The following is a 23,979-nucleotide window of genomic DNA, read 5'->3' as shown; positions in this document are numbered from 1 at the left end:
AAAAAAAAAGTCATTTTGCTAATCTGTAAATATAACTTTATTTTAATGTTATGCTAACAATTTATGCCCCTGTGAATGACACAATGTAGCAATTAATGCTAAAAAAGAAACCAGTGTCACTCTCCTGTGTATGAATCACAAATGGAAGGACAAAACATACTAATACTTCAGCAGATAAAACAGTCCACATATGTGTATTTTAACTGTGTATTTAAACGTATGCCCACATTTGTACAGCACCCTATACAAAGATAAATGGGAGTGTGAAGCTTTTATTGAAGAGACATATGGTCCCCTCACGGTCACATACATTTCCCTGTCTCTGTGTACATCCTGTAGTTCTAAAAAGAAGTTTTTTTCTCATTCATTGTCTATATTCTAACATTCAGATGCTATGATATAACCTGATCACCAGCAGGCTTTCCAATAGTATTGAGACAAAGATACAAGCTTGCCATTACCAGAGAATGAATACCGGAGGCTGTACAGCAAATGTGAATCATATGAAAATCCCCATTGTCTGGAGTAGAGAATAGTTAAGGAACTAGATGATGCTGCGTCATTTACACAGAAATATATTGCCAACATAAATGGATCCTCTGCAATCAAACTGTTATTTTATGTTTGTTCAGCATGTCAAAGATCAGTGTTTCAGAACCACCACAGATCCCCTTAACAGGTTGGCTAAAGGAATTCTTGGTGGTTCTAAAACACTGCACTTTATGTCTGACATTGCTGAGCAATCAGTAAAGCTTTACTTGTATTTTACACAATAATATAACTTCAATGTGTGTTTGAAAATGTTCTCAGATATCCAAATCCTAATTTACAATCATGTTTCTACCTTTGATATTCTAATGCTGTCATTTTTATTACTATTATTATTTTAATTAGTGTTCTAAACGAACACATTGATTCATGAGTTTGCATAAAATTAACCTCAATGACGGAACACATCAAAAATACCTAAAGTACTATAAATTATTGTGTTGGCCCAGACGTCTTCTGACATTTGCTTTATGTGTCACTGATCCAGGTAGCACCATCATTATCTTGTCAGTTCTCATCTGTATTTGCTCCTCTGGCACCCAGCTGATACCTGTCCTAAGTTTTCTGGAACAACCTTCCTTACTGACTGACCAAATTGAGAATTTTTAGATCTTTGTTTCTCAATTGCATATCCTGTGGGTATAACAAAGATTCTGGGTGTACAATCAGTAGACGTATACACACTATAATCCTTTAATGTACAAAACTTCAGTAAAATCCTTAGTCAGTTCTGCAGCCCTACCCACACCAGCACCTTTATCCTAGAAAAAGCCTTCTGCTTGGATTGAGATCATTTATCAAAAACTCTCAGCAAAGAAAAAAAAATTCCAATGTGATAGCACTGTATTTCAATCAATATTTGCTCTTTTACTGGCCAAAGTTGTTATAGTTCCTTGAAAGGCAAGATTATAGTGTTATCAAGATTCTTAGAAAAATACATTTTGCACAGTCCATACACTAGAATACTTCTTTGTCAAACCCCAGTATCACCATAATTTATTGTATACAGTGCTGCACAATATGTTGGCGCTTTATAACTACAAATAATTAACAACAATACTAATATTTATATTGGGTTGCTATCACTGCAATCTTTAAAGACCAATCTATTCATACAATGCATCCTGCGATTGGTCAGGGAAAAAGTACATCCTCAAATGAAAGCAGCGGCTCTCTGTCACAGCCCCAGAAGTACATTGGAGCTGCATTATTGCTTGGCACTAAATGGTAAAAAGTTCTACTTATTTCACATTGCTGTGGACATCAGAGGAGATTTTTTTATACTGAAATCATTTTAGCCACAGTTGTTTTTTAATGTTTAAAATTTATCTGGGGAAAGAAAACTGCATGTTACTCAGAATCCTCATCATGCTCCAAATCTTCTATGTCAATACCTTTCCTATTTTTTCCTGTAAAGCTGCTCATAATACTACGTCACATTTGTTTCCAAGAAAAGCCAATCGCAGAGCTTCAGCTTTTAGATTCCCCAGTTCTCAGCATACTTTGCAGAACTACATCTGGAGGGGTGTAGGGACAGCTGTATCAGTCCGGATCCCAGTAATATACACCATACAGTACAGCAGGGTCACCTGGACTCCTCCAGTATACCAAGGCATACGTAAATATCTTATAAATCTTTAAATTTTATTATGTTCTGACAAAGGCAAACATTTTCAGGGAGTTTCTTCAGAGATAGTCCCTAAACATGACCAACAACTCGCACCTGATGTGTAAAAACGATGGCAAGCCAAAAACATCTTGTTTACCAAAAACCAAATGTCATTGCTTACAGCTAATTAAGTGTTTTCCAATTTGTTTATCTTGAGGGATTGGAAAAAAACTTGCTGTAAGTGTTACAATCATCCTAAAGACCAGCAATGTAAGAGGCATTCTTCCTACTGATCACTAATTTAATATATTGTGCGCGGTGGATGTATTTATAGTAGGGGTTCTCTAAGACCTGAAAGTTAATTCTAGGGTTCCCCCAATGCTAAACAAGATCAAGGAGCAATGCTCTGGAGAACTCCACAGATCCCTGGTAAAGTTTTTTGTGACCCGATCACCAAAAGACCCCAAAAAACAAAGTCTGTCTTGCAAAAGAAGAAGATTTCTACCCCCATCATGTGACTTGTGATGTACAGGCTGGCAGGAGGAAGCAAAGCATGAATGTGAGAGAGGAAGGTATATGACAAGCTGGAAAGACAGGGTTTTATACTATCTCCAATTTCTCGTAATTGGTGATTGGGAAATTATTTAGTTTTTGATGCCACCCCATAATAAATTGTAGTATTTGAATGTGTAGAAAAGAGATGGGGATTAGGTTGGCAATAGGTTAATTATTTATTTATATTCTTAAACAACATACATAATTACCAAAGACATACGTATATAGATTATTATTACACAGTATTTATATAGCGGCATTATATTACGCAGCTCTATACAAACTCTATAGTCATGTCACTAGCTGTCCCTCAAAGGAGCTCACAATCTAATGTCCCTACCATAGTCATATGTCATTATTATAGTCTAAGGTCTTAGACTATAGATTTTGGGGGGAAGCTAATAAACCTAACTGCATGTTTTTGGGATGCGGAAAAAAACCCACAAAAACACAGGGAGAACCTGCAAACTCCATGCAGATATTGATATAAATAAATAAATATATATATATATATATATATATATATATATAAGAAACTTTGTCAGATGTTCAAGCTATACAGTTCAGGGAAAACGTAATCCCCGTCTTTTTTCTACACATTCAAACGCTTATATGATAACCTGGTCTGAGTTCAGAAGTATGGGAAGGCAGAAAGGGAAGTATAAAATGTGTTTTGTGTGATTCTGTGTGTCACTGATCATTTTAAAATATATGTAACCCCTATCACTGATATTTCTTATATGCATGAACACTTTACTGTAACTTCAAAAGTAATTCCAATCTGCAGCTTTCCATACGAGATGCCTAATGATCCTGCCATGTTTATGCACGTCCTGTTACGGGGTGACAACACACTCACCCGGCCTGCCAACTGAGTAACAGAGTGACACTTCCAAACAAATATAACACAGCCCTGGCTCCCTGTTGTCACCTTGTGAGAAATGTCATGCAGCCATCATAGAAGTACAAATGTGTAGTGGCTGCATGTAAAAGCAGTTTTGTATTCATATCAATGTCTAGGACACACATACAATATCACTGAGGGTTACTTCTACTGTAAACAATAACAATGCATGGTGTCGATTGCTATGGGTAACAAGGCTGTTCCTTTAGCCCCAAGTATATGACAGGGAGTCTGTATCTGCCCTGTCATACATAAAGTCCCCTCTTGTCTGCCCCGCTCTATTAGCAGTAGGCCGAGTGAGAACCCTGCATGCTGGCAGTGCCCCTCTCACCTGTGCGGGCGTCCCCTGCCGTCAGCCTGTGCCCGGTTCCCGCTCTCAAGCGGCCGGTGGTGCCCGGGGCTCTGTCATGCCTGTCCCCTGTCACAGGAGGAGGAATATTGTGCGCACTCTCCTCTTCTCTACCACTTCCTCACTGTCTACTTCCGGAGGCAAGACTGTCTGTCACACACAACCCCGCCCACTCCTCATTTTTTTTCTTTCTTTTTTTAACAACTTTATTAGCAGAGCTTTCAGAGTGAGCAAAAAGAGCTGCTATTATTATAAATAATAATAAACAAGATTTATAAAGCGCCAACATATTTAGCAGCGTTGTACATTAAATAGGGAGTTCTCTGTGTTTCACGTGCTGAACCTTTTAGTAAAAAAAAATAAAAATAAAAAATATTCTTTTCTGTGGTGATGATCCTGCAAAGAGCGGCCCAACTTATGCAAAGTTACCCATATACAGTTATACCTGTATTACAGGTTACCTTGAATTTGTGGAAGGAAGTATAATGAGGAAATGGTGCCAATACCAGGTCTCTGGTTGTCATGCAGATGCACTGCTTTTAGTATTTTGTAGTCCTGTCTTGAAACTGGTTTGCAAATTGACAATTTATAGCAAAGCAAATTACTTGCATGGCATGGAAATGGTGTATGTGCCACATTGGTGCAATGCAGTGCCATTAATTATTAATATTATTTGCCATGGTGCAGGGTACTACCTAAATAATAAGGTTCATCTCTTGGGCCAATGTGATCCATCGGGCAGCATACCTAAATGGCACTCATCTCTCAGATTGTAAGCTCTTCAGGGCAGGGTCCTCTCCTCCTCCTGTGTCACTGTCTGTATTCATCTGTCATTCGCAACCCCTAATAATTGTACAGCACTGCATAATATGTTGGTGCTATATAAATCCTGTTTATTAATAATAATATTATTATTAACAATGGGGATGTGTGAAAAGAATGCAAATATACTGAAACAGCATGAAAAGCCTTAAGAGTTCTGACATGACTGTCTCTTTAATCAATGATTATTGTCATTTGGTATGCAACCATTTTTTGAAACACCTACTGTTGATACAGGTAGTCCCTGGATTACAAACGGGACTGTAGGTTTGTTCTTAAGGTGAATTTGTATGTAAGTTAGAAAAGGTACATTATTTTAATAAATGCAATTAGGACAGATGTTTATCTCAACATATTATTGGGCAGCTTAGGGTCAATTACTGTATAAAATTCTCACTGTCAGTTAATCACAAACAAAGCAAAAAATAAAAGCTTTATGGAGCCTAGACATTCATTAACTTCTGGAGCAAGCTGTGCTTTGATATGCAAAAAGAAACAATTGCAGAGTTTGTCTTGGTCATTAAAGGATTACAAGAGGCTGCAGATAGAGCTCAGTCCTCTAAGATCACCCATCAGCTGTGTTTAGCAAAAGATATCTTCTGCAACTCATGCAACCTGAACCCCCCAATCCAGCTTCTGTTGGGCACAGAAGCAGGGAAGCCCAATTATTGGTTTCTAGGAGCTGTCCCTATGTCCCATATCCTTAACCCAAGGACTACCGGTGTACCCAAAAGTTACCAAAGCCATTTATTACTTTAGATGTTGGTGGGAAAAAAAGCACAAGGGGTTTAGATACTCCAAGTTGTATTTTAACAAAGTTGGTATTGCTGCCTAATTAAATAAACAAAGTAGGTGTATATAACAACAATATACAAAGTTCCAATGTAATTTGATAGCTATTGATGCATTTTGTAGGAGACTGGCTTCTTCAGGAAAATTACCAAGAAACATTGCATTTATAAAAACTAAAATATAAAAACAGAGATAAGGGGGAGTTTTAGATCTCAATAGATCCACAACTTTCATATAGCCATATCTCATAACAACAATATGGAAGTATAAAATAGTGGAGTAACATGATTTAGGACTACAACCATCACCTCTTTTGAGGAACATGGAGGAGTCAACCCTGTTCCCTTATGTGTCCAAGACCAGGCATGTTGTGAGAGTAAGACAACCTAAAAATTGGGGTATAAAGCAAAGCCTCAGGTACAAACAGCTGCTAGCAGATAAGGGTCTGGTGGCTGACAGTGACCAAATAACTGTAAGTGGGCCGCAGGAAAGAACTAAAGTTCAAAGTTCCATGTGGCTCTGTGCACAGCAAGAGCAGCAGCCCACTGATACTTCCACTATGCCGCATGGTATTCATTTTTCTAAAGGCAAACAAATAAGGCTTAAAAATCCCCTACTATTGTAACACACAAGTTCAATTAAAAGGGTCAGTGCACATTAAACTAAAAGCCGGTGGATGCTGGGTCCAGCATTTGTACAATTACAAAATGATGGAGGATGCAAAGGTAGATTGACCCTGGTAGTGAGAACTTCTTGTATCCAAAACTTCACTACTAGAATTTGATATAGACTGCACTGGGGATATAACATAGAGATTAAGAATAGGGGCACTTATTCATCAATTATTTGTTGAGGTCTGGTAACTAAGTTACTCTTACAATTGACCCAATTAAAGACTTTTGCCTTGTAACTTGCATATTAGATTTACAGAGCAAGAACTAGAACATTTCCCTCTTGAAATGAAACAGGCAGGACATGGAGTAACATCTTATAAAAGCCTGAAAATGCCAACTAAGATTTCCAGTCAGCCAATAAACACAATACTTCCTTTTCATATTTATTGTTACGTGTTGCTGAATTATATCCTTCATATTTGTGAATATTTCTTCCTTTCAGAAACATTTATAGAAATCCATCTGCCAAGCCTATGATCTTAAAACATAATACCATTTTGTTCAATTTGGGTAAAAATAAAATGAGCTGTTGTCAAAGTCTTTAAAGTCCCAACACACCCTGAATTAGACCAAGTGCTTATTTGCCTCCAATGGGTGTAACCTCCCATTTTCTACACTTTCCAGTTGGCAAAAATCCCTTGTGCACTACCATTCTATAGACTTAAATTAGAGGTACCCATACTACTGGAGCAATGCCTTGTTCAATACTACTGGATGTTGATGCACACATGCAGGCAGACTGGCACTATATTTTTAATTTATGGGAAGCATATCATGTGGGGATCACCACTGGAGGGAAGCAATGCTAATCCTAGACTAGTTGATGTGTCTGGCGACAGGGGAAAGTGGTAAATAATTAGAAAACTTCACATATCTTTTGTACAGAAGTCCTAACTCATTTCCTCGGTTCTGCAAATCAAATAAATTGACAGAAAGTGCCCTGGATTATAGTGAATGACAACCTCACGTGCACACCACCCTAGATAAGTTTGATTGTATCTGGGACCGCTTTATGAAGTACAGCCTTAACTAACTTGGTGGCCCAACATAATCACTTAGCTCTGTGATAATTGAGCATTCTCGAGCAGGTCCCCTTCTCCTTCACTACGTACCCCCCAGTTTGGTTATAATGCCTGTTATGGGGATTTAGGATCAAGCTTTTAAACACCTGGCCTGTATCAATGTACTTACATCTTACTTACTTAAATAACCTTTTGAGAGGCCCACCTTTTCAGAATGAACAGGATGCTAAAGGTAGTGTTAGAATGCTCTGTTACAAACCAATTTTGACGTGTACAACCTTGTGTGAACCACTTTTCAGGGCTTTGTTATAAACATTTACTTATAACATACTGTACTGCTGAAAACCATTTTATAAGGGCGTATGTAAGCAAAAATCTGCAACAAAGACTCATAATTTCATAATAGACTGATGTGGACAACAACTTTTGCTAGATTTATAATTTATTTACTGAACTTGATCTTTAATGCGAATTTTGGATCAGGCAGGGCATTATTGCAACAAGAGACAGATGATAGCTCTTCTGTAATAAGCATTCTTACCTGCCTGATCCCTGTTTCACCTGTCAAAATTTGGTTGTCGGGATACCCGGCCCATGCCAACTTCCCCTATGGCTGTTGTGTCATCCCAGCCGAAGATCATTTAAAGGAAGAGAAAAAAAAAAAAAGAAAATGGCAGCAACCACAATAGAACAGGGACAGGTAAATATATATAAAAAATATAAATATTCCTAGTGTAAATCAATCACAAATATTCCTAGTGTAAATCAATGTTACAAAATACAAATCTGAAAGTCAGAAAAAACTAATTAAACACACACGAGCATTTGAATATTTTAATTCCTTCTTTACAGTTTAATACAGACATTTAACTGTTATTTAAACTTAACATGTTATGTTTTACTGCCTTCAATAACAATCATGAATAAATTTTAGGTAAGTTTTCTACTATGTGCAAATTCATTCTGCTTTAACATTGGAAGAAAAATAGTACAATTTACTGATAGATTATGGTAAATGCTGAAAAAGTCCCCATAGCATGGTTAGTCCTTACACAATTAACATGCCATAAAGTATTAAATTTAAAATATTATAATGCAGACGAGTGCTAATTATGGGAATCACAGAAATGTTAACTGCTGGCAACAGTATCTAAATAAGATGTTCTAGAATTCAAAAAATACTGATATGTGAACTGATTATGGTAGAATATTGGGATGTTTAAGATTTATTCTGTTGATTTCGGATATCACTGAAACAGGATGGTGGAATTGGCAGCCCTGCATCCCTATCAAAGAAAATAGTCCTTGAACACTTCTGCGCAGTGTGGAAGTTCAGTTTAGGAGCCAAACACAAATATATAGCCAAAATCTGTATTAGAGATGTATAGTGTTTTTGTATACATTTTGTTCATTTATGTTCAGAGCTCAAAATAACATTAGTGAATCCTCTAGAAAAAAAAAAGCCACCAGTATCAGGGGAGCGTGAACTCTTTGTCTGCACCATCAAATGCTGCTTTTCTTAAATTAAATCCCCAGGTGAAGCCTATGGGAAATGGGAAGACACTTCCAAGCGTGAAGGTCTCCCCCAACACTCAACACTTCCACCAAACCCACCACAGTACAGGAATAATTGACATTAAGGATCTTAGGATGATCCACTAAACAAAGCTGGGGGTCAAGGAGATCATCAGAGGATTTTACTTGAGCAAAACAGCACTCAGTTGGGGACCAGACATGAACTTACTATAGCCTAGTGGTAATTTAGGTTTTGACAGAACTGCATTCATAAATAGTTTTCCTTTTTAATTATATTAACATGCAATAGCATATGAATTTTTTTATTTTGCTTCTGATTATATAAACATACAATGAAATAATAGAATTTCATATTTACAATGTGGCTAGCTATAGAAAAAGGACTTCTATTAATCCCTAATAGTTTACTACACGGTCACTTTTTTTTACAGGGTTCTGAAAGGAATATTGATTTTCCAAACAGACAGTAGCAGAGCCCTTTTACATTTAGAAACTGTCAGAAGGAGCCATAGTGAGGGAGTAGGGCAGAAAGGGGTTGAAGTCACTGCTCACACTTAATTTTAACTTACGCTTTTAAAGTGGAACTAAAAGCGAAAAAAAAAGCGACCATGCAGGTTATTTGCCGCAGAAGAGACAGGCAATATCCATTCTGCAATGGACTGCAATAAACTTACCTGCCTGTTTGCAATGTCTTCTTAAAGCAGAACTAAACCTGGCAAACTCATCTATCTGTTCTAGTGATGGTTGCAGTCATCCTCCATCTGTTCTTCCTGTTCCAGATGATTTTCAGCCATCTTGATTGGTCGTGCTGGGATGACCTAACCATACGTCATCCCGACAAAAGCAATGGAAAACGTGAATGCCGGGTTTCCCTGGAAACTAAAGTTGACGCTGTGTAGCTCACTTTTTTGCCAGAAATCCAGAGTGATCACACAGCCAAGTCACATTACTGCAGAAGGGACATTGACTGTTCCTTTTTGCAATAATGACTGACTGGTCATGGAAACTTAAAAGTAGAGCTTTACTTCCACTCCAATGTGTAGCTCAGTGTTTAAAGCTTTACAAGTTGGCAGTCCCTTAGCTGCCAGGAATAAATCTACTACCATGTGCATGCACGGGCGTAACATCATTCCTATCTGGCCAATCAAGATGGCTGGAGATTTAGAACCTGTAAGCAGACCAGGATTGCAACATTCATGAAGTAGTGAAGAGAGGCAAATGGGCAGGTAGGTTTATTTCATAGCAAAAGGGACCTGCTTAATCGTTGTATATCTTTTTTTTTTTTCCACTTTAGGAAACAACAAATGAAAAGGAACTGAGGACTGAAGTACCACCTTCTAATTACTATATAAAAATATAAAATTATCACATGCAATATTTCATATTTACCTGAAATAAAAAAAAAAAAAGTTACATTTAAGTCCTGACTTAAATATAGAAGGAAATATATGCAAAGACACTATACATTGTCTTTCAATAAGGATGAAAGGTCCCCACTGGACCTATATAGCACCTATAACATTGATACTTTCTGAACCATGAAGCTAAGGATGTCGCCATATTTTGGTGGGGACATTTGGGAAGGGCAAACACAGTCCGTGTCATAGTAAATTATCCCATTACACTTTTTCCACTATTAAAAAAAAGTACATCTTCTTACATTTCCAACTTTAAATATTAGGTTGTAAAATATACACAGGCTTATTTACTAAGGTAGTATAAAGTACAGTAACTATGTGCAAAATACAATAACCTCTGATAACCAATAAGCAGTCAGGTTACTGTAAAATGACCAAAAGGATATCATGGTATAATCTATGAACTCTGCACTACTTTTTAAATAAGGCTGAGAATATTTACTGATTATATTTTATATCACATATTTACATCTGTACATATTCCACAAGGAAATCACCATTAGGATACACTGAAAAATCTGAAAAACATATTTAAACAGGTTTAAAATTTGATAAAGAAAAAAAGTGCTACATATAAATGTACTGAAACATTTTACATATGCTGAATTTACCAACCCAATAGATAAAAAAAGAAAGAAATCTAAAGGTCAATAGTACCAACAGAAAGAGCTTTTCACCCTGTCAGCTGTCCGTGTGCAAAGGAGAACATGTATACACTAGATGCCACAAGTACTGCTATGATAATTACGAACACTGCTCCTCTCCCGGTAATGTAAGTGGGATCATAGGAACAGCAGAAGGTACCTTAAAAAAATTCCTGGGAACTGAAGGCTGTCTGCAAATCATACACAAACATAAAATTGCTAGATGCTAACTTGACTTGAAAAAGTTAAGACTCATTTGTAAATTTGTTTTCTATTTCAGGAATACAAATTCAATAAACATACAGTTAGGGCTGCCCAAGCTGAATGCCAGGCAAAATTTTTTTTATTGGGGAATGTTTACAGTGTATCTAAATCCAAAAATCTATTAGTGTACCGGTCAGTATGGTATCTGCATTAGAAAATTTTTCAAGGTTCTGTTCTTTTTTTTAGCTGGTCTCCCTGCCAGTAACACTTTTGTTCAAGGGTGGCTTCGCTCACTTGCCTTACTGTATCAATGGAGTTATTACCAGAAGACAGCTTCATAACAAAGCAGAAGAGTTTCTTAGTGCTGCTGGAAACAATGTCATTAATAGGAACAAAGAGCATAGGAAATGATGTCACAATTAACACTCATTTATCCTCTGCAGAAAAGATAAGAACAAAACCCATTTTAAATAATATATTTAGAATAAGAAAAGGGACCAAAAAAGTGAAGTTCATTGTTAGTATTTAGAGTTCCCATAACTTTCTGTTCTGACAGAATGCGAGACAATCTCCCCTATAGAGACACATCAGTAAAACCTGATCAAGGATGCAATACTTTTTCCCTTTATCCATAAGTAGCTTGGGCTGGCTGGAGTTGAGCTTTAGGAAGTATCTGTAGGTATGGAATGTAAAATAATGAAGGGTACATTTTTTCAAAACTGATATTTTTATAACAGTACAAAACAGTAGGCTGATTCACCAGCCATGCTTCTTCTCTCAATCATGAATGTCATTGGTGGGATATCCTCATCGGAGTTCCCAGCTCCATTCCTCTAATGAATGCAGAGACAAAAGGAAGATTCAGACACTTATAAATGGCTACTGAAGTGGGTGGAATAGAGAAAACATTTTAAAGCTGTTGCTGCTATGGTTCTTCTATATATAATTAGCTAGGGATGGTTCAGCTTGCTGGCATTAATCCAGGAGTGTTATGACACTTCTGGGCAAACCCACAAAGAAAAATTTGGAAACCAAAAGCTAGTGTTGCATTCTAGATGGTTCAAGATCTTTAAAATAACATTTTATGTGCTAAAAAGCTTGAAAGGCATCAGTAAAACAAAGAGGTTGCATTTCAGGCTTGTTAAATTTAATTCCTCAGTTCACAATTCTAAGTGACAAATAATCAACAAAACTTGCAACCTAAGGAACCATATCACCAGGCTTTGCATATAAGCATAAGTTGCATGTGTTTGCCATCAGTTGGAGACCTTAAAAATGTATTGGCAGGTGCATTTGACCAGTAGTTGACCCCCAATTAAGCGAGTTTTGCATTACTATAGACTTGTATGAAAAAGCAAATCCATTTAAAAGTGAATAAAAGGATATTGCCACTGGTCATCAAAGAGTCAATCTATCCAATAGTGACATATGTCAGCAGTCTAAATCAATCGCAACATATTTATTCTCCAGAAGCAAGATCACTGATACTAATTTTTATCTTCCCCCATTTTTATGTCCATTCTAAGGATTCTGTTATGATACAGCCATAAAGCTGATCTCCTGCCTTAGAGCATCCATCTGAAGCAGACAATTTTGGGATAGAGATGAAACCAGCAGTAAGGTGTTGTTAGAGATGGAAAAGGCTACCTCGTTAAATCATTATTGATGAAACCACAAATATTATATATATATATATATATATACTTTACATTTTAGTAATGTACATTATATGTAATCCTAGATGCATCTATCCCCATAATGTAAAACCTGTAATAGTTACAGATTAATCCTCGATGAAAATGAGAAAAAACACAACATATAACAAACAACCAGACTTTCCTAACACAATGAGGAGTTTGTCCTAAACACAAAAATAAATATTTCATAATTAATCAAAAGCCAAATACTCTGCAAGACATCATGGAAAATATGTACATTAACAATTCTGAAAATACGGCAGATAGGGCAGAGGTGTATGTAGTGATCAATTCTTGAGCGTGTCAGTATTTTACAGTCAATGTATAAGCACCATTCTCAGGAATATTGCTTTAGTCTACACAGTATCTGCAATGTTTGTAAGTAGATGGCTGTTATTTGAATGCTGACACTTCAAAAAAAAAAAAAAAATCTAGATTTAAGACAAAAAACAAAAATACATTTTGTTACAAACGCTGACACCTTCATATGAAAAGGGGATTGCTATATTGAAAACCTGGGAATATCATTTTCAGGTGATTTATGAACCCAGAGCTTCACAATTCTCAGGCCAATGCAGTTCCAATCAAATGATTACATCTGATTGTTTTTTAGATGCTGAAGCTAGAGTGGAAAAATGCAAAGAGCACTAAATTGACCTTGAAACTTGAGCAGGCCTGAAACAGTTGAGAGGCACAAGGCTTAAAATGTGGTTCCTGCTGGTTTGAACCCCCCACAACTGTTGGTATTGTCTGCTATATTTGACAATTCACAAACTTCATTTACTGTGGAAAGGTTCTGGGGTTCTTTCACCCAGCAATTTACAATCTCCTGTAGTTCTTAATATATAGTTTAGAGCAAACTAGTCTTTGAAAATCCTAGCATGTTATTTAACTAATTCATGACGCATTGTGTACTTATCTGGTAGGGTTCCCAGAGTCTTTACTGCTATAAGTAGCTCACTAGTTGTTTTTAATTACAGATGGCACACCCAAAACAGCTATGCCTAGGCCTTTGTTGCATTTAGCAACATGTACCTTAAAAAAAGACACAACATAAAACAATATCTCTACCGACAGAGGGGAAATATTCAAGATTTATGGTATGACACAATATATAACTATAATATAATAATAATAAAAAAGTGCTTTTTTAAATAAGTCGGTTTTTAAAAATTAGTGGCTAGGCGACTGTTCCCTAAAGAATTACTGTGTTTGTAAATAAAACTTGAGCTCATTGAAAAATATTCAATATATAGCAAAAAAATAAGTACCTTTATGTTGAAGGATTGCAATTTCTGGTTAGTGTTTACTAAGACCTAGCTTGTCAATAACCCCACCTTCCTTTGGAATACATTGCTCAACTCTCCTAATTTTAGTGAGCATTGGTTCAAATACTGCTTAAGCCCTGTGCAGGCCAGGCATGCTAAACACTAAATCACAGACTTGTGACAGAGGTTTATATTCACAGTTTTGCTTGAAATTGTCAGCTGCAGAGCTCAAGTGTTATTTAAAACTTACAGCTATTTGTTAAGCATGCACAAAACATTCAAGGTTGCTTTTATCCTTATGCTGATTATGTGGAAAAAAAAAAAAAGAGCGAAAAACTTTGCAGTCCAGATGTGGTTTGGACCTTCAGAAAAGAAAAATGAATTTATAAACTCCCCTTTCCATGTTCTCAATAAACGGACTCAGTGCCGTCTTAAAGGAATGACCTATTTACAGGAGTGAGAGAATTCAGTTCAGCGTATACAGACTATCCAGCATAGACTTGTGGCTGTAGTGGAGGGGGAAGACGGTCATCCTCTACATTTTCTGAATCAATGGATGCCAAAGCTTGGCTGCTGGATTTTATGTTCAGTGGGTATTTCTCCACAATGTCCTGCACTTCACGAGTTACGTCCTCTGTCCAATCAATCAAGTCTTTTTCTAACTTCTTTGCTTCTGTCACAATGCGTTCCTGCCTTTCAGACAGCTGCGAGAGCAAGTCTAGGTTCCTGTGCATCTGTTTCACTCCCGGGCATGTGTCTGTGTCCCAGATGTCAGAATCGTGCCTTTTTGGAGAAGCTTGGCCAGACATATACCTGTTGAACTCTTCTTCACTTAGGTTCAATGACTGACCATCCAGCTTCTCAATGAATGCTATTGCACAACACTGAAGAAGATACAACAGAGATTAAAAATGTTATGTAATTTCCTTAGGTAAGACTTAATATATCATATTTAGGTCATAAAGGTGTACCTCACAAATGCAAACTAATTCTATTGTATTGTAATCATTACTCTCTGCCTGTAGGGTAAAATGTTTAAGGGCTAAATGGGAGCTAAAGTTCCGGAATAGGGACAAAAGAGTAAAAATACTGAATACAGCTTTATGCCTTCCCACTGTTCTATTTACAAGTCATAGACACAGCAGGTGGTCATGTGACAGCTAAATTATTTTGGGGGTCATATATGCATTATTGGATTTTTGGTCCTCCATTTATTTGCACAGAATATACTCCCAAAAACTGAAGCTTTACATAAGTATATTGTGGATTCCAAAGTTTGAGAGACTATGCTTAGCTTACCACAGAAGCATAACAGCTAGTTACAATTCTATACCACAGTCACTAACTTTTCTATACCAGATTTCTGAAAAACCACTGGTAGACAGCAATGATTACAGGATTTCTTGGGATCAGAGAAATGGCATTATTCTAATAAATATTTTGTTTCCTGTTGTAGGAGGTACTGTTAGAAATATTTTTAATATACCAACTTACAAATCTGGTATGGTAACGGAAATATTTACAGTAAATTTGCAAGGAGTTAGGCTATGTACACTCGTCAGATGATTCTCGTCTGATAATCGCCTCAGGGCTAGTATCGTACGAGAATCTGGAGTGTGTACAGTACATGTCATTCATGGATCCGTCCTGGCGGATCCACAGACGAGGAACAGCGAACGATCGTAATGGAAGTTAAGGGGATAGAGCGCAGCAAGGTGCCGCTGTCGTCCCCCCACCCCCCCACAGAGCAGAACGACACTCGTTCATGCATCGTTCAATCTTTTTTTGAACATGTGTACGCAGCCTTAGTGTGTATGGACAGCACATCTTAAAACAAAGGTATGTGAACAGAGCTTAAGCAGACATGAGAAGATAAGCACACTTTTACTAACCAGGTTTGTGAAATAGTATCCATCTTCCCCAGTCATCAGCCGGCTAGGATTACAAAATCTAGTGATATACTGAATATTTGACTGCAGTCGTGGGGGGTTTGCTTTAAGCACAATGTAGATGAGAGTAGGTAGGAAGTCATCAGCAGAAGCAGGTTCATTCTTTGTAATTCTAATTGCATTAAAGATTTGTTTACTGCACCCAGTAATGCAGGCAAGCTTGTCCCGAGGAATCCGCTTTGAATCCATTTCTATGATATCTGCAGGAGTTTAAAGTAGATGATTCTTTATTATAGATCCCCAAGTATCCTAAAATCAATATTTTTATAGTCAAAGTGAACCTGAAGCTCTAGTGCAGTTACATCTATTGGGTTCCAATGCCTGTCTCCTTTAGTAAGTCTTATAAGTTAGTAAGTCTTAGTCTTATACTACCCTGTTATGCCACAATTTTTACTGTGCAGTCCACCCAGTGTCTTACAAACCTGGTTTGGTTGCTGTTGAGTATGGATACAACAATCTCTATTCAAAACTGTTGGGAGTTTGCACTCCATTGGGACAAATGACCACAGAACTGAAGGGACATTGTGGTGCACATGCAAGAGCAGATTTCACAATTAGTAACTTGAAGTAAAGGTCGTGCAGGGAAAGGGAAATAAAAGATTTAGTGGAAACCAATACAAGTAACTGCACTAAAATTTGTGTGGTGCTTTAAATTTATTAAAAGGACAAGTTCACATTTACTGAACCTGTCCTTTAATAATACCACCACCCTCCAACTGCAAAGTGACTTGTTAAATACTTGCCTTCCCCTCCCTGTCACTACAATCTTGAGTGTGTGCACTGCCTTTCTCCTGAAAACACCCCTGCTTCCCCTCCTTTTTAGTGCAGAGCCAATCTATTGGTTAGCATAGGGAAACAGTTTTCTAAATCTTGTGGCTGTGACAATCCTCAGATAGATTGTAAATATTCCCTTGAATACTGACCTGTGATAGCTTTTACCACCATATCTGACACTTCAGGAATATCCTCATTCACCGGAACACAAAGCATCTGAGGAGTTACCCAATGTAAAGCCCTAGTAAAAAGAGCACGAAAGAAGAACTTTAAAAGTACATCAGCACCCAGTTTTACCTTCTTGCACAATGAAGTTCTTTTTGTCATATAAATACTGTGTAATATGTATTGTTTTCCTATTTTAGTCAGGACACAGCAAAAAAATTATTTTATTTTTACATGTTTTTCTTAGCAGTAGTTTTATACAGTTGTGAATAAGTCGTCTCAGTGTGTAACCCTCAATTTCAAACAGAAGCATTAATTGAGGTCTTTCACATGTATTTCTTTATTTGTAAAAAAAAAAAAAAAAAAGCATACACATATAGTAAAACAGTAGAAAAAGAGTTATTTATACAGTTAAACAGTAAGCGTAGAACAAACATTTACAATGTTAAAATGTTCCTAGTGGGAGTGGTACTGTCCCAACATGCCTACTCTATGGGGAAGATTTACGATAGCACAATTTTATGTTCACATATGAAACCTTGTTAAAACCTTTAAACAATCTGCCGAGGAACTAAAACTTCACTTTTGTCCACACAAAATGAGGTTCTGAAATTAACCTTACCGGATTCTCTTCTGCACAGTCAAATCTTTCTTCTCATCATCTGTGGTTTCTGGACAGAACACATGCTTATATAAACGCGTCATGATAAACTTCTCAATTTGGTCCATGGCTTCTTCTACTTTATTAGGTGGAACTATTTTAAAAGTAAAAGTAACAATGAAGAAGAATAACACTAGCAGAGGTCTAAAACAAAAATATATTCATCACTATGCATGTACAGAAATAAATTTTTTTAAGAGATATAAACTGTTTTTGTATGCAATCAAAGGAGGCTAAAACAGACTGTATGCTCTGTCCTTACTATCAGGAGTGAGTAGAATAAAAATGATTAATTGGTAGCTATTACAACTGATCATAGATTACACATGAAATAGCTGTAATACTAGGTTTAGGAAGAGGCAGGGTGGCTGTTTATACATATGGTTTATCCTTGGGCAGCAGGGTGGCTCTTAGGTTAGTGCCCTGGCTTTGCAGCGCAAGGTGCCAGGTTCGAATCTCAGCCAGGAGACTATCTACATAGAGTTTGTGGGTTCTCCCCATGTCTGTGTGGGTTTCTTCCGGATACTCTGGTTTCCTCCCACATTCCAAAAAAACATGCAGTTAGAATATTTGGCTTCCCCCCAAAATTGACCTTAGACTGTATTAGACATATGGCAGAGGGACATTAGATTGTGAGCTCCTTTGTGGGACAGCTATTGACATGACTATGGATTTTGTAGAGCACTGCGTAATATGATGGCGCTATATAAATACTGTGTTACAGAGATTAGGGCACAGCTTTGGCATTTGTTCTACACTCAGATAAAGATACGGTGAACAAGGTTTGTTAAAATAGTTCTTTCCAGCATCTAAAGCTTCTCGGATATTGGTCCACCATGACTAACTCCCTAATTGTCAATGAACACAAGGCAATTGAAAGTACTAAAAATTCACAATTCTTCTGCCAATTCAAAAATTCCATATTCAGAGCTCTTTGGACTGTGTTCACTATATTTAGAACTGAATGTACATCAATTATTCACATGTATCTAACTCTACACTTAAGTGTAAAAAATCTCTTAATAAATTGGAGGGAAAGAAAATGTCTTTGCTATGCATGAGACATCCATTGAATGCAGTTATTCTTAATTTCTTTAATTCTTTAAGTTAAATTTCAAACAGACACCAACACTTCTGAGATTCTCTGATGTATGTTCAGCAGGATATAAGCTTCTAATTGTACACAAACCAGGAAGACAATGCACCACAGATGAATGGATGGTAAGTTCACTTGTACAGCTCCCTCTAACCAGCACATCACCAAACCATGCATAGTGGCAGCTACCATAACTACTGTACTGTAAAATGGGGAACTGTGTTAAGATAATTTTTTTACTTTGTTATTGATAAGCTTTTTGTCAGGAAAAATATAATTGGTTTCTAATTTATAAATATATAATGTTTTTATTCATTATTAGTATTACCCCCCACCAAAAAAAAAATATCAATAAGAAAAATGGAAAGGCTGGTAACAGCACTGTGAAGAGTGACCTTAAAAAACAATACCATCTTTTAGACAACACTGACTGAAACTAAGTTGTCAGAGATTTTTGAATAAATTGGAGATGAGCCATAAAAAACAATTATCTACTATAAGGAAAAAAAGAAAAGAAAAATCAATGGGCTTCAGCACCCCAGTAACACAGTAGTAAATTGTGTGTGATGATTTATCTAGTTAACACCTAGATGGACGGAGTTACCTTTCCAATACATCTGCAGTTTGTCTGCTGTGTTCTGGTAAAAGTCCTGAGTGAATTCTGACAACTCTTCAATATTTGACTCCTGGGGAGAATGAAACAGAGACCAGACATTAACATGTATCCACTGCAGATTCAAACTTCAATTGCTCATGACACATCTGAGAGATAATGGAAATATTGATTATTGGATACACAAGAAATGAGAATTTCGAATTTCTTAGAACAAACTTAAGCAGAAGAACTATTACTAATAAAAATTTTGATAAAATGGCGCCATCTTGTGGCCATGTTAATTTTGACCTTATACTAATTTGTTTTTTAGGAGACCTTGTACCTCTGACTGGTTTGGCTTATTCAAGCTGCCCTTGCACCACTAAAGGCTAAATTAAAAAAGCTCCTTGACAAAACTATCATCAACCTTCCAGCTGGATTTTGGAGACTGTGGAGTATCCCAAATCTCAAAAAAAAGACAATAGTGAACTGTGCTGTAACGTCTTCTCCCAGGATTGGTAAGACAGGGATCTTGTTGGCGGGAGGATTAGGTTATCCCTTGAGAAGTTGAGAATGCAGAAGTGTATAGTATCTAGTCAATTTTTGTTTGCCTTCAGAAATGTGGGAAAGTGTTACATGCTCTGCCTGGTGGTATACACGCCTCCCGGTTGTATCTCCCTTCCATTTCACTCAAATGAAAAATAGGAAATCCAACTTTATGATTGGTATTGTCACAAAAGATGAGGAGTAATGTTCTGATGGAGAAATCTGTTCTGTGGCGGAGGAGATATCCCCTACATTTGAAGAATTGACATTCAATTCATGGCAAAGCCCTTCACTTTACAGGAGTTGAACCATTCTCTTCTTTATGTAAAATCACAGCTAGGATTTGACTAGAATTACTAGCACTATTATTCTGTAATCCCCGCATATTCAAACTGAAAACAAAACACGGTTAGCAGCCCTGGCTTGACTGCACAGTGCTGGGACCTAACAAATTGAGCCTGCTGATTGCAGGAGACAGGACAGAGCTGACCTCAACAGTAAGTTTCTGTTTTTCTGCTTTTCAATCAAAGTCTTACACAAGCTGTAATGATCTGACCACAAAAAGAAAGTTAAAAAAATAATTGTACAGTGTTCTGGCAGAGAAACAAAAAACTGACTGAACAGAGTGACGATTTGCAGGTAATTTTTTACAAATATGTATTTAAGTTGTTTGCCTCCATATACAGTTTATTCTTAAAAACTTTATATCTCCCAGTGTCACATAATCAAACATAGCTTTGAATTTAGATTTATTTATTTTAATTAATTAATAACACTGGGGAACAATTTTGAACACAGTTTTTGTTGACTTAAATTTTTAAGCTTATTTACACTAAAATAGGTATGCCGATTCTGAAAGTGCACTTAGCTTTCTTCTATCACGTCAGGTTTTTTCTCTACCGCTTATAATACTTTGATTACTGTAGCGTGGATTTGTATAGGCTATTCGTTTACACGCAAGACAGTGTGGTCAGAGGTTGTGCTGCTTTACGTAGTGAATAAGCAAAAATGATTTTTCACTTACACACGTATTTTCTTCCTTTCAGATCATGTCTGGCTCTGCTGTTTCTCGTCGTAAGTGCCTAAACAACCCTGATTCATTTTGTTATATCTGTGGCAGTTTCACCATTCCCACCCAGTCAAAGGGCGAACTTTAGCACATTTGTGGAGCAAGCCTATTTGGCATATTTCAAAGTTAAACTTAGTGATCAAGATAAGTCTTGGGCCCCTCATAAGGTGTGCAAACAGTGTGTCAAGGGTTTACGGATGTGGACAAAGGGAACACGTAATAAGATGCCATTTGGTATACCAATGGCTTGGCGAGAGCCAGGAGATCATTTCAGTGACTGTTACTTTTGTATAGTGAAAACTTCAGGATATAACAAGAAAAATAAATATAACAGAGTATCCTAGTCTACCATCAGTTATACGCCCAGTGGCTCATTCAGATGAAATCCCAGTGCTGGTTTTCGTTTCACTACCCTCTCTTGAAGAACATGATTGTGGTGATGAACTAGGTGACAACAATGATGAAGAGTTTGAAATTGAAGAAGACTCTGTTAGTAAGGGAATGATCAGCATGAGTTGAGTGATTTGGCACTATCGAAGAAGGCTTTAGAACTCCTGCCATCAAGACTGCGTGAGAAAAACTTACTATATACCTATATACTATACCTCAACTGAATGGCGACTTTTCATCGATAGCTCAAAGCGGAGCATAAAGTGTGTCCTCCTTCACAATGGCAATATATTTGGGTCAGTCCCAATTGGCCATTTAGTTTCTCTTTGTGAAGAATATGCAGACATAAAAAGAGACATTAAGTTGTTGCAATATCATCAACACAATTGAATCATCTGTGTTGACCTTGGTTCTTTCTTGGTCAGCAACGTGGATACACCAAGTATCCCTGTTATCTGTGCACGTGGGACAGCAGAGCTCATGAGAGGCATTGGGTGGAAAGGAATTGGCCCCCAAGAACTGCCCTAAAACCAGGTGATCCAAACATTCTACATGGGCCACTTGTTCATAGAAAGAATTATACATTCCTGCCTCTGCACATGAAACTGGGTCTGATGAAGCAGTTTGTTAAAGCTTTGCCAACTGAAGGAGACTTTTTCTTTCAAGTACCTCATTTTGGCATTTCCTAGCCTGTCATTTACAAAACATAAAGACCTGTGTGTTTGATGGTCCACAGATTCGGCAGCTCATCAAAGATGAACAAGACTTTCTTGGAAACACACGAGCAAATAATTACACAGAAATTTCCCAGAAATTCTTGGAGAGCTACAAAATGCTTGGTTGCAATGAGCATCAGGGTACATTTTCTGCATAGCCATCTTTCTAACTTCCGGGAAAACCTTGGTGCAGTCAGTGATGAGCAAAGAGAACGATTCCACCAAGATTTGAAGGTCATGGAAGGACGGTATCAGGGAAGATGGGATGTACATATGATGGCTGACTATTGTTGGAGCATTCGGCAGGACTGTCCTAACACTGAACACTGCAGGAAAAGCTATAAGCTTAAATTTTACCTTAACTGCTTACCCGCTTAATTTTCAAATGATTTACAGTAAAAAAATGTCAGAGTAACAATAAATCCTTTGTATGAAGAAAAGAAAATTAAATAAACAGTACATTCATGTTAATATTTCATTATTTTTTCACTGTATGTAAAAGTTGTATGTTTTTTTTTGACAAAAATGGAGGGTACCCTGTATCTTAAAAACTGGATGTGATCACAAAAATCTGGGATCGTTTCTGGATTCGCCACCCAAAAATTAGTAAAAAACAAGTGTAGGATCTAACTTAACAAAAAAAAAATGCTTCCCTAGTGTAACAAATGCAAGTTATACTAAAACATTATACAATAAACTCATATAGTTACACAGATAGAGCTTCAGACCTTCTTGTGCTGCACGGCTTCCAGGAAAAGTTTGCACTGCTTGTACATGTCTTGTCCCGCTTTTTGATATGTCTTCAAAAACTCAATAAAATCCTTAGACACGCGATCAGTCTCAATGCTATACTGACGGGTGAGAGAAGGGCTGGGAGCCTTTGGTTCTTTCATATCTGTTGTCAATACAAAAAATACAGACCTTTAAAAATATGACCCTGTCATGTGACCAATACCAAATGTCAATCTATCAGTATGGACTGCATAAACCCCTTTCCTTAAGGTGATTCATTCTTATGAATTTAGGCGGTTAATATACTTTGCTTATTCATTTACTCTCTAGGCTTTTCTTAAACAAGTAGAGGTACCTGGTACACCAATCTCATGCAGAACTTCATTTATCTTCAAGCTGCAAGTGATGGTGTTGGAGGCAAAGTTATCTTATGCCTGCTGCTAAACTGCAAATTATGGCTGATTTCACATACACATGTTCAATACAAATGAGGTATATTTTTCACAGAAAGTCAGAATTCAAAAAAAAAAAAAAAAACTAACTTTAAACGTAAACATCCTGAGCACTGAGCACAGTGGCTCAGTGGGTAGCACTCTGGCCTTTGCAGCACTGGGTCCCAGGTTTGAATATCGGTCAGGACACTATCTGCATGGAGTTTGCAGGTTCTCCCCGTGTTTGCGTGGGTTTCTTTGAGTACTCTGGTTTCCTCCCACATTCCCAAAACATGCAGTTAGGTAATTGGCTTCCCCCAAAATCGACCTTAAGAGTGCATTAAATGACATATGACTATGGTAGGGACATTAGATTGTGATCTCCTTTGTGGGACAGTTAGTGACATGACTATGGACTTTAATACATTATATGTAATATGTTGGCACTATATAAATACTGTATATTAGTGATAATCCTGTTTTGGTGAATCCCACTGGTTTGAGAAAACTATTAGACTTTTTAATATACTAAATCACAATGATTCACTATACGCCATTCTACTGTGGGGTTACAACAATTTCTAAAGTAAAGAAATTTGTAATATGCTAGACATACGACAAAGGAGAGAAACTCATGTATTAATATCAATTTTATTCTTTTTCACTTGTAGTAAAATAAAATGTGTTTGTACTTGTAGCAAGAAAATACATTTACAGCAAAGGAACAGCAGAGAATGAGTTTTTCCATCATGAGCTACTGAGGACAGTGGGGGCTAGTTTTAAACCTAAGTTACTGCTTGTTAGGAACATGC

The 23,979-nt window shown here is 37.0% G+C and overlaps 2 protein-coding genes across 6 annotated transcripts in view; both read right to left on the bottom strand.

The window, feature by feature from the left end:
* Nucleotides 1-4,096, bottom strand: part of TMEM248 (transmembrane protein 248) — a 16,500-nt gene extending 12,404 nt beyond the window's left edge. Inside the window, exon 1 of the mRNA XM_072430075.1 lies at nucleotides 3,949-4,096. The gene's annotated coding sequence lies outside the window, so the exon portion shown is untranslated. The remainder of the gene's footprint in view (nucleotides 1-3,948) is intronic.
* A 4,000-nt stretch (nucleotides 4,097-8,096) lies between these two features.
* RABGEF1 (RAB guanine nucleotide exchange factor 1) overlaps nucleotides 8,097-23,979 on the bottom strand; it is a 32,477-nt gene continuing 16,594 nt past the window's right edge. For all 5 annotated transcript variants that reach the window (XM_072430033.1, XM_072430053.1, XM_072430063.1 and 2 more), the window contains 6 exons: nucleotides 22,733-22,899; nucleotides 19,293-19,374; nucleotides 17,554-17,686; nucleotides 16,916-17,007; nucleotides 15,936-16,192; nucleotides 8,097-14,927 (listed from right to left, as the gene is read on the bottom strand). In XM_072430033.1, coding sequence (XP_072286134.1) covers nucleotides 14,529-14,927; nucleotides 15,936-16,192; nucleotides 16,916-17,007; nucleotides 17,554-17,686; nucleotides 19,293-19,374; nucleotides 22,733-22,899 — 1,130 coding nt within the window. In that variant the 3' untranslated portion in view covers nucleotides 8,097-14,528. The remainder of the gene's footprint in view (nucleotides 14,928-15,935; nucleotides 16,193-16,915; nucleotides 17,008-17,553; nucleotides 17,687-19,292; nucleotides 19,375-22,732; nucleotides 22,900-23,979) is intronic.

The sequence above is a fragment of the Pyxicephalus adspersus genome, chromosome 1 (genome assembly GCF_032062135.1).
Source record: "Pyxicephalus adspersus chromosome 1, UCB_Pads_2.0, whole genome shotgun sequence".
Taxonomy (NCBI): domain Eukaryota; kingdom Metazoa; phylum Chordata; class Amphibia; order Anura; family Pyxicephalidae; genus Pyxicephalus; species Pyxicephalus adspersus.
Note: the sequence above shows the minus strand (reverse complement) of the source record. Positions and strands in the feature narration are given on the sequence as shown.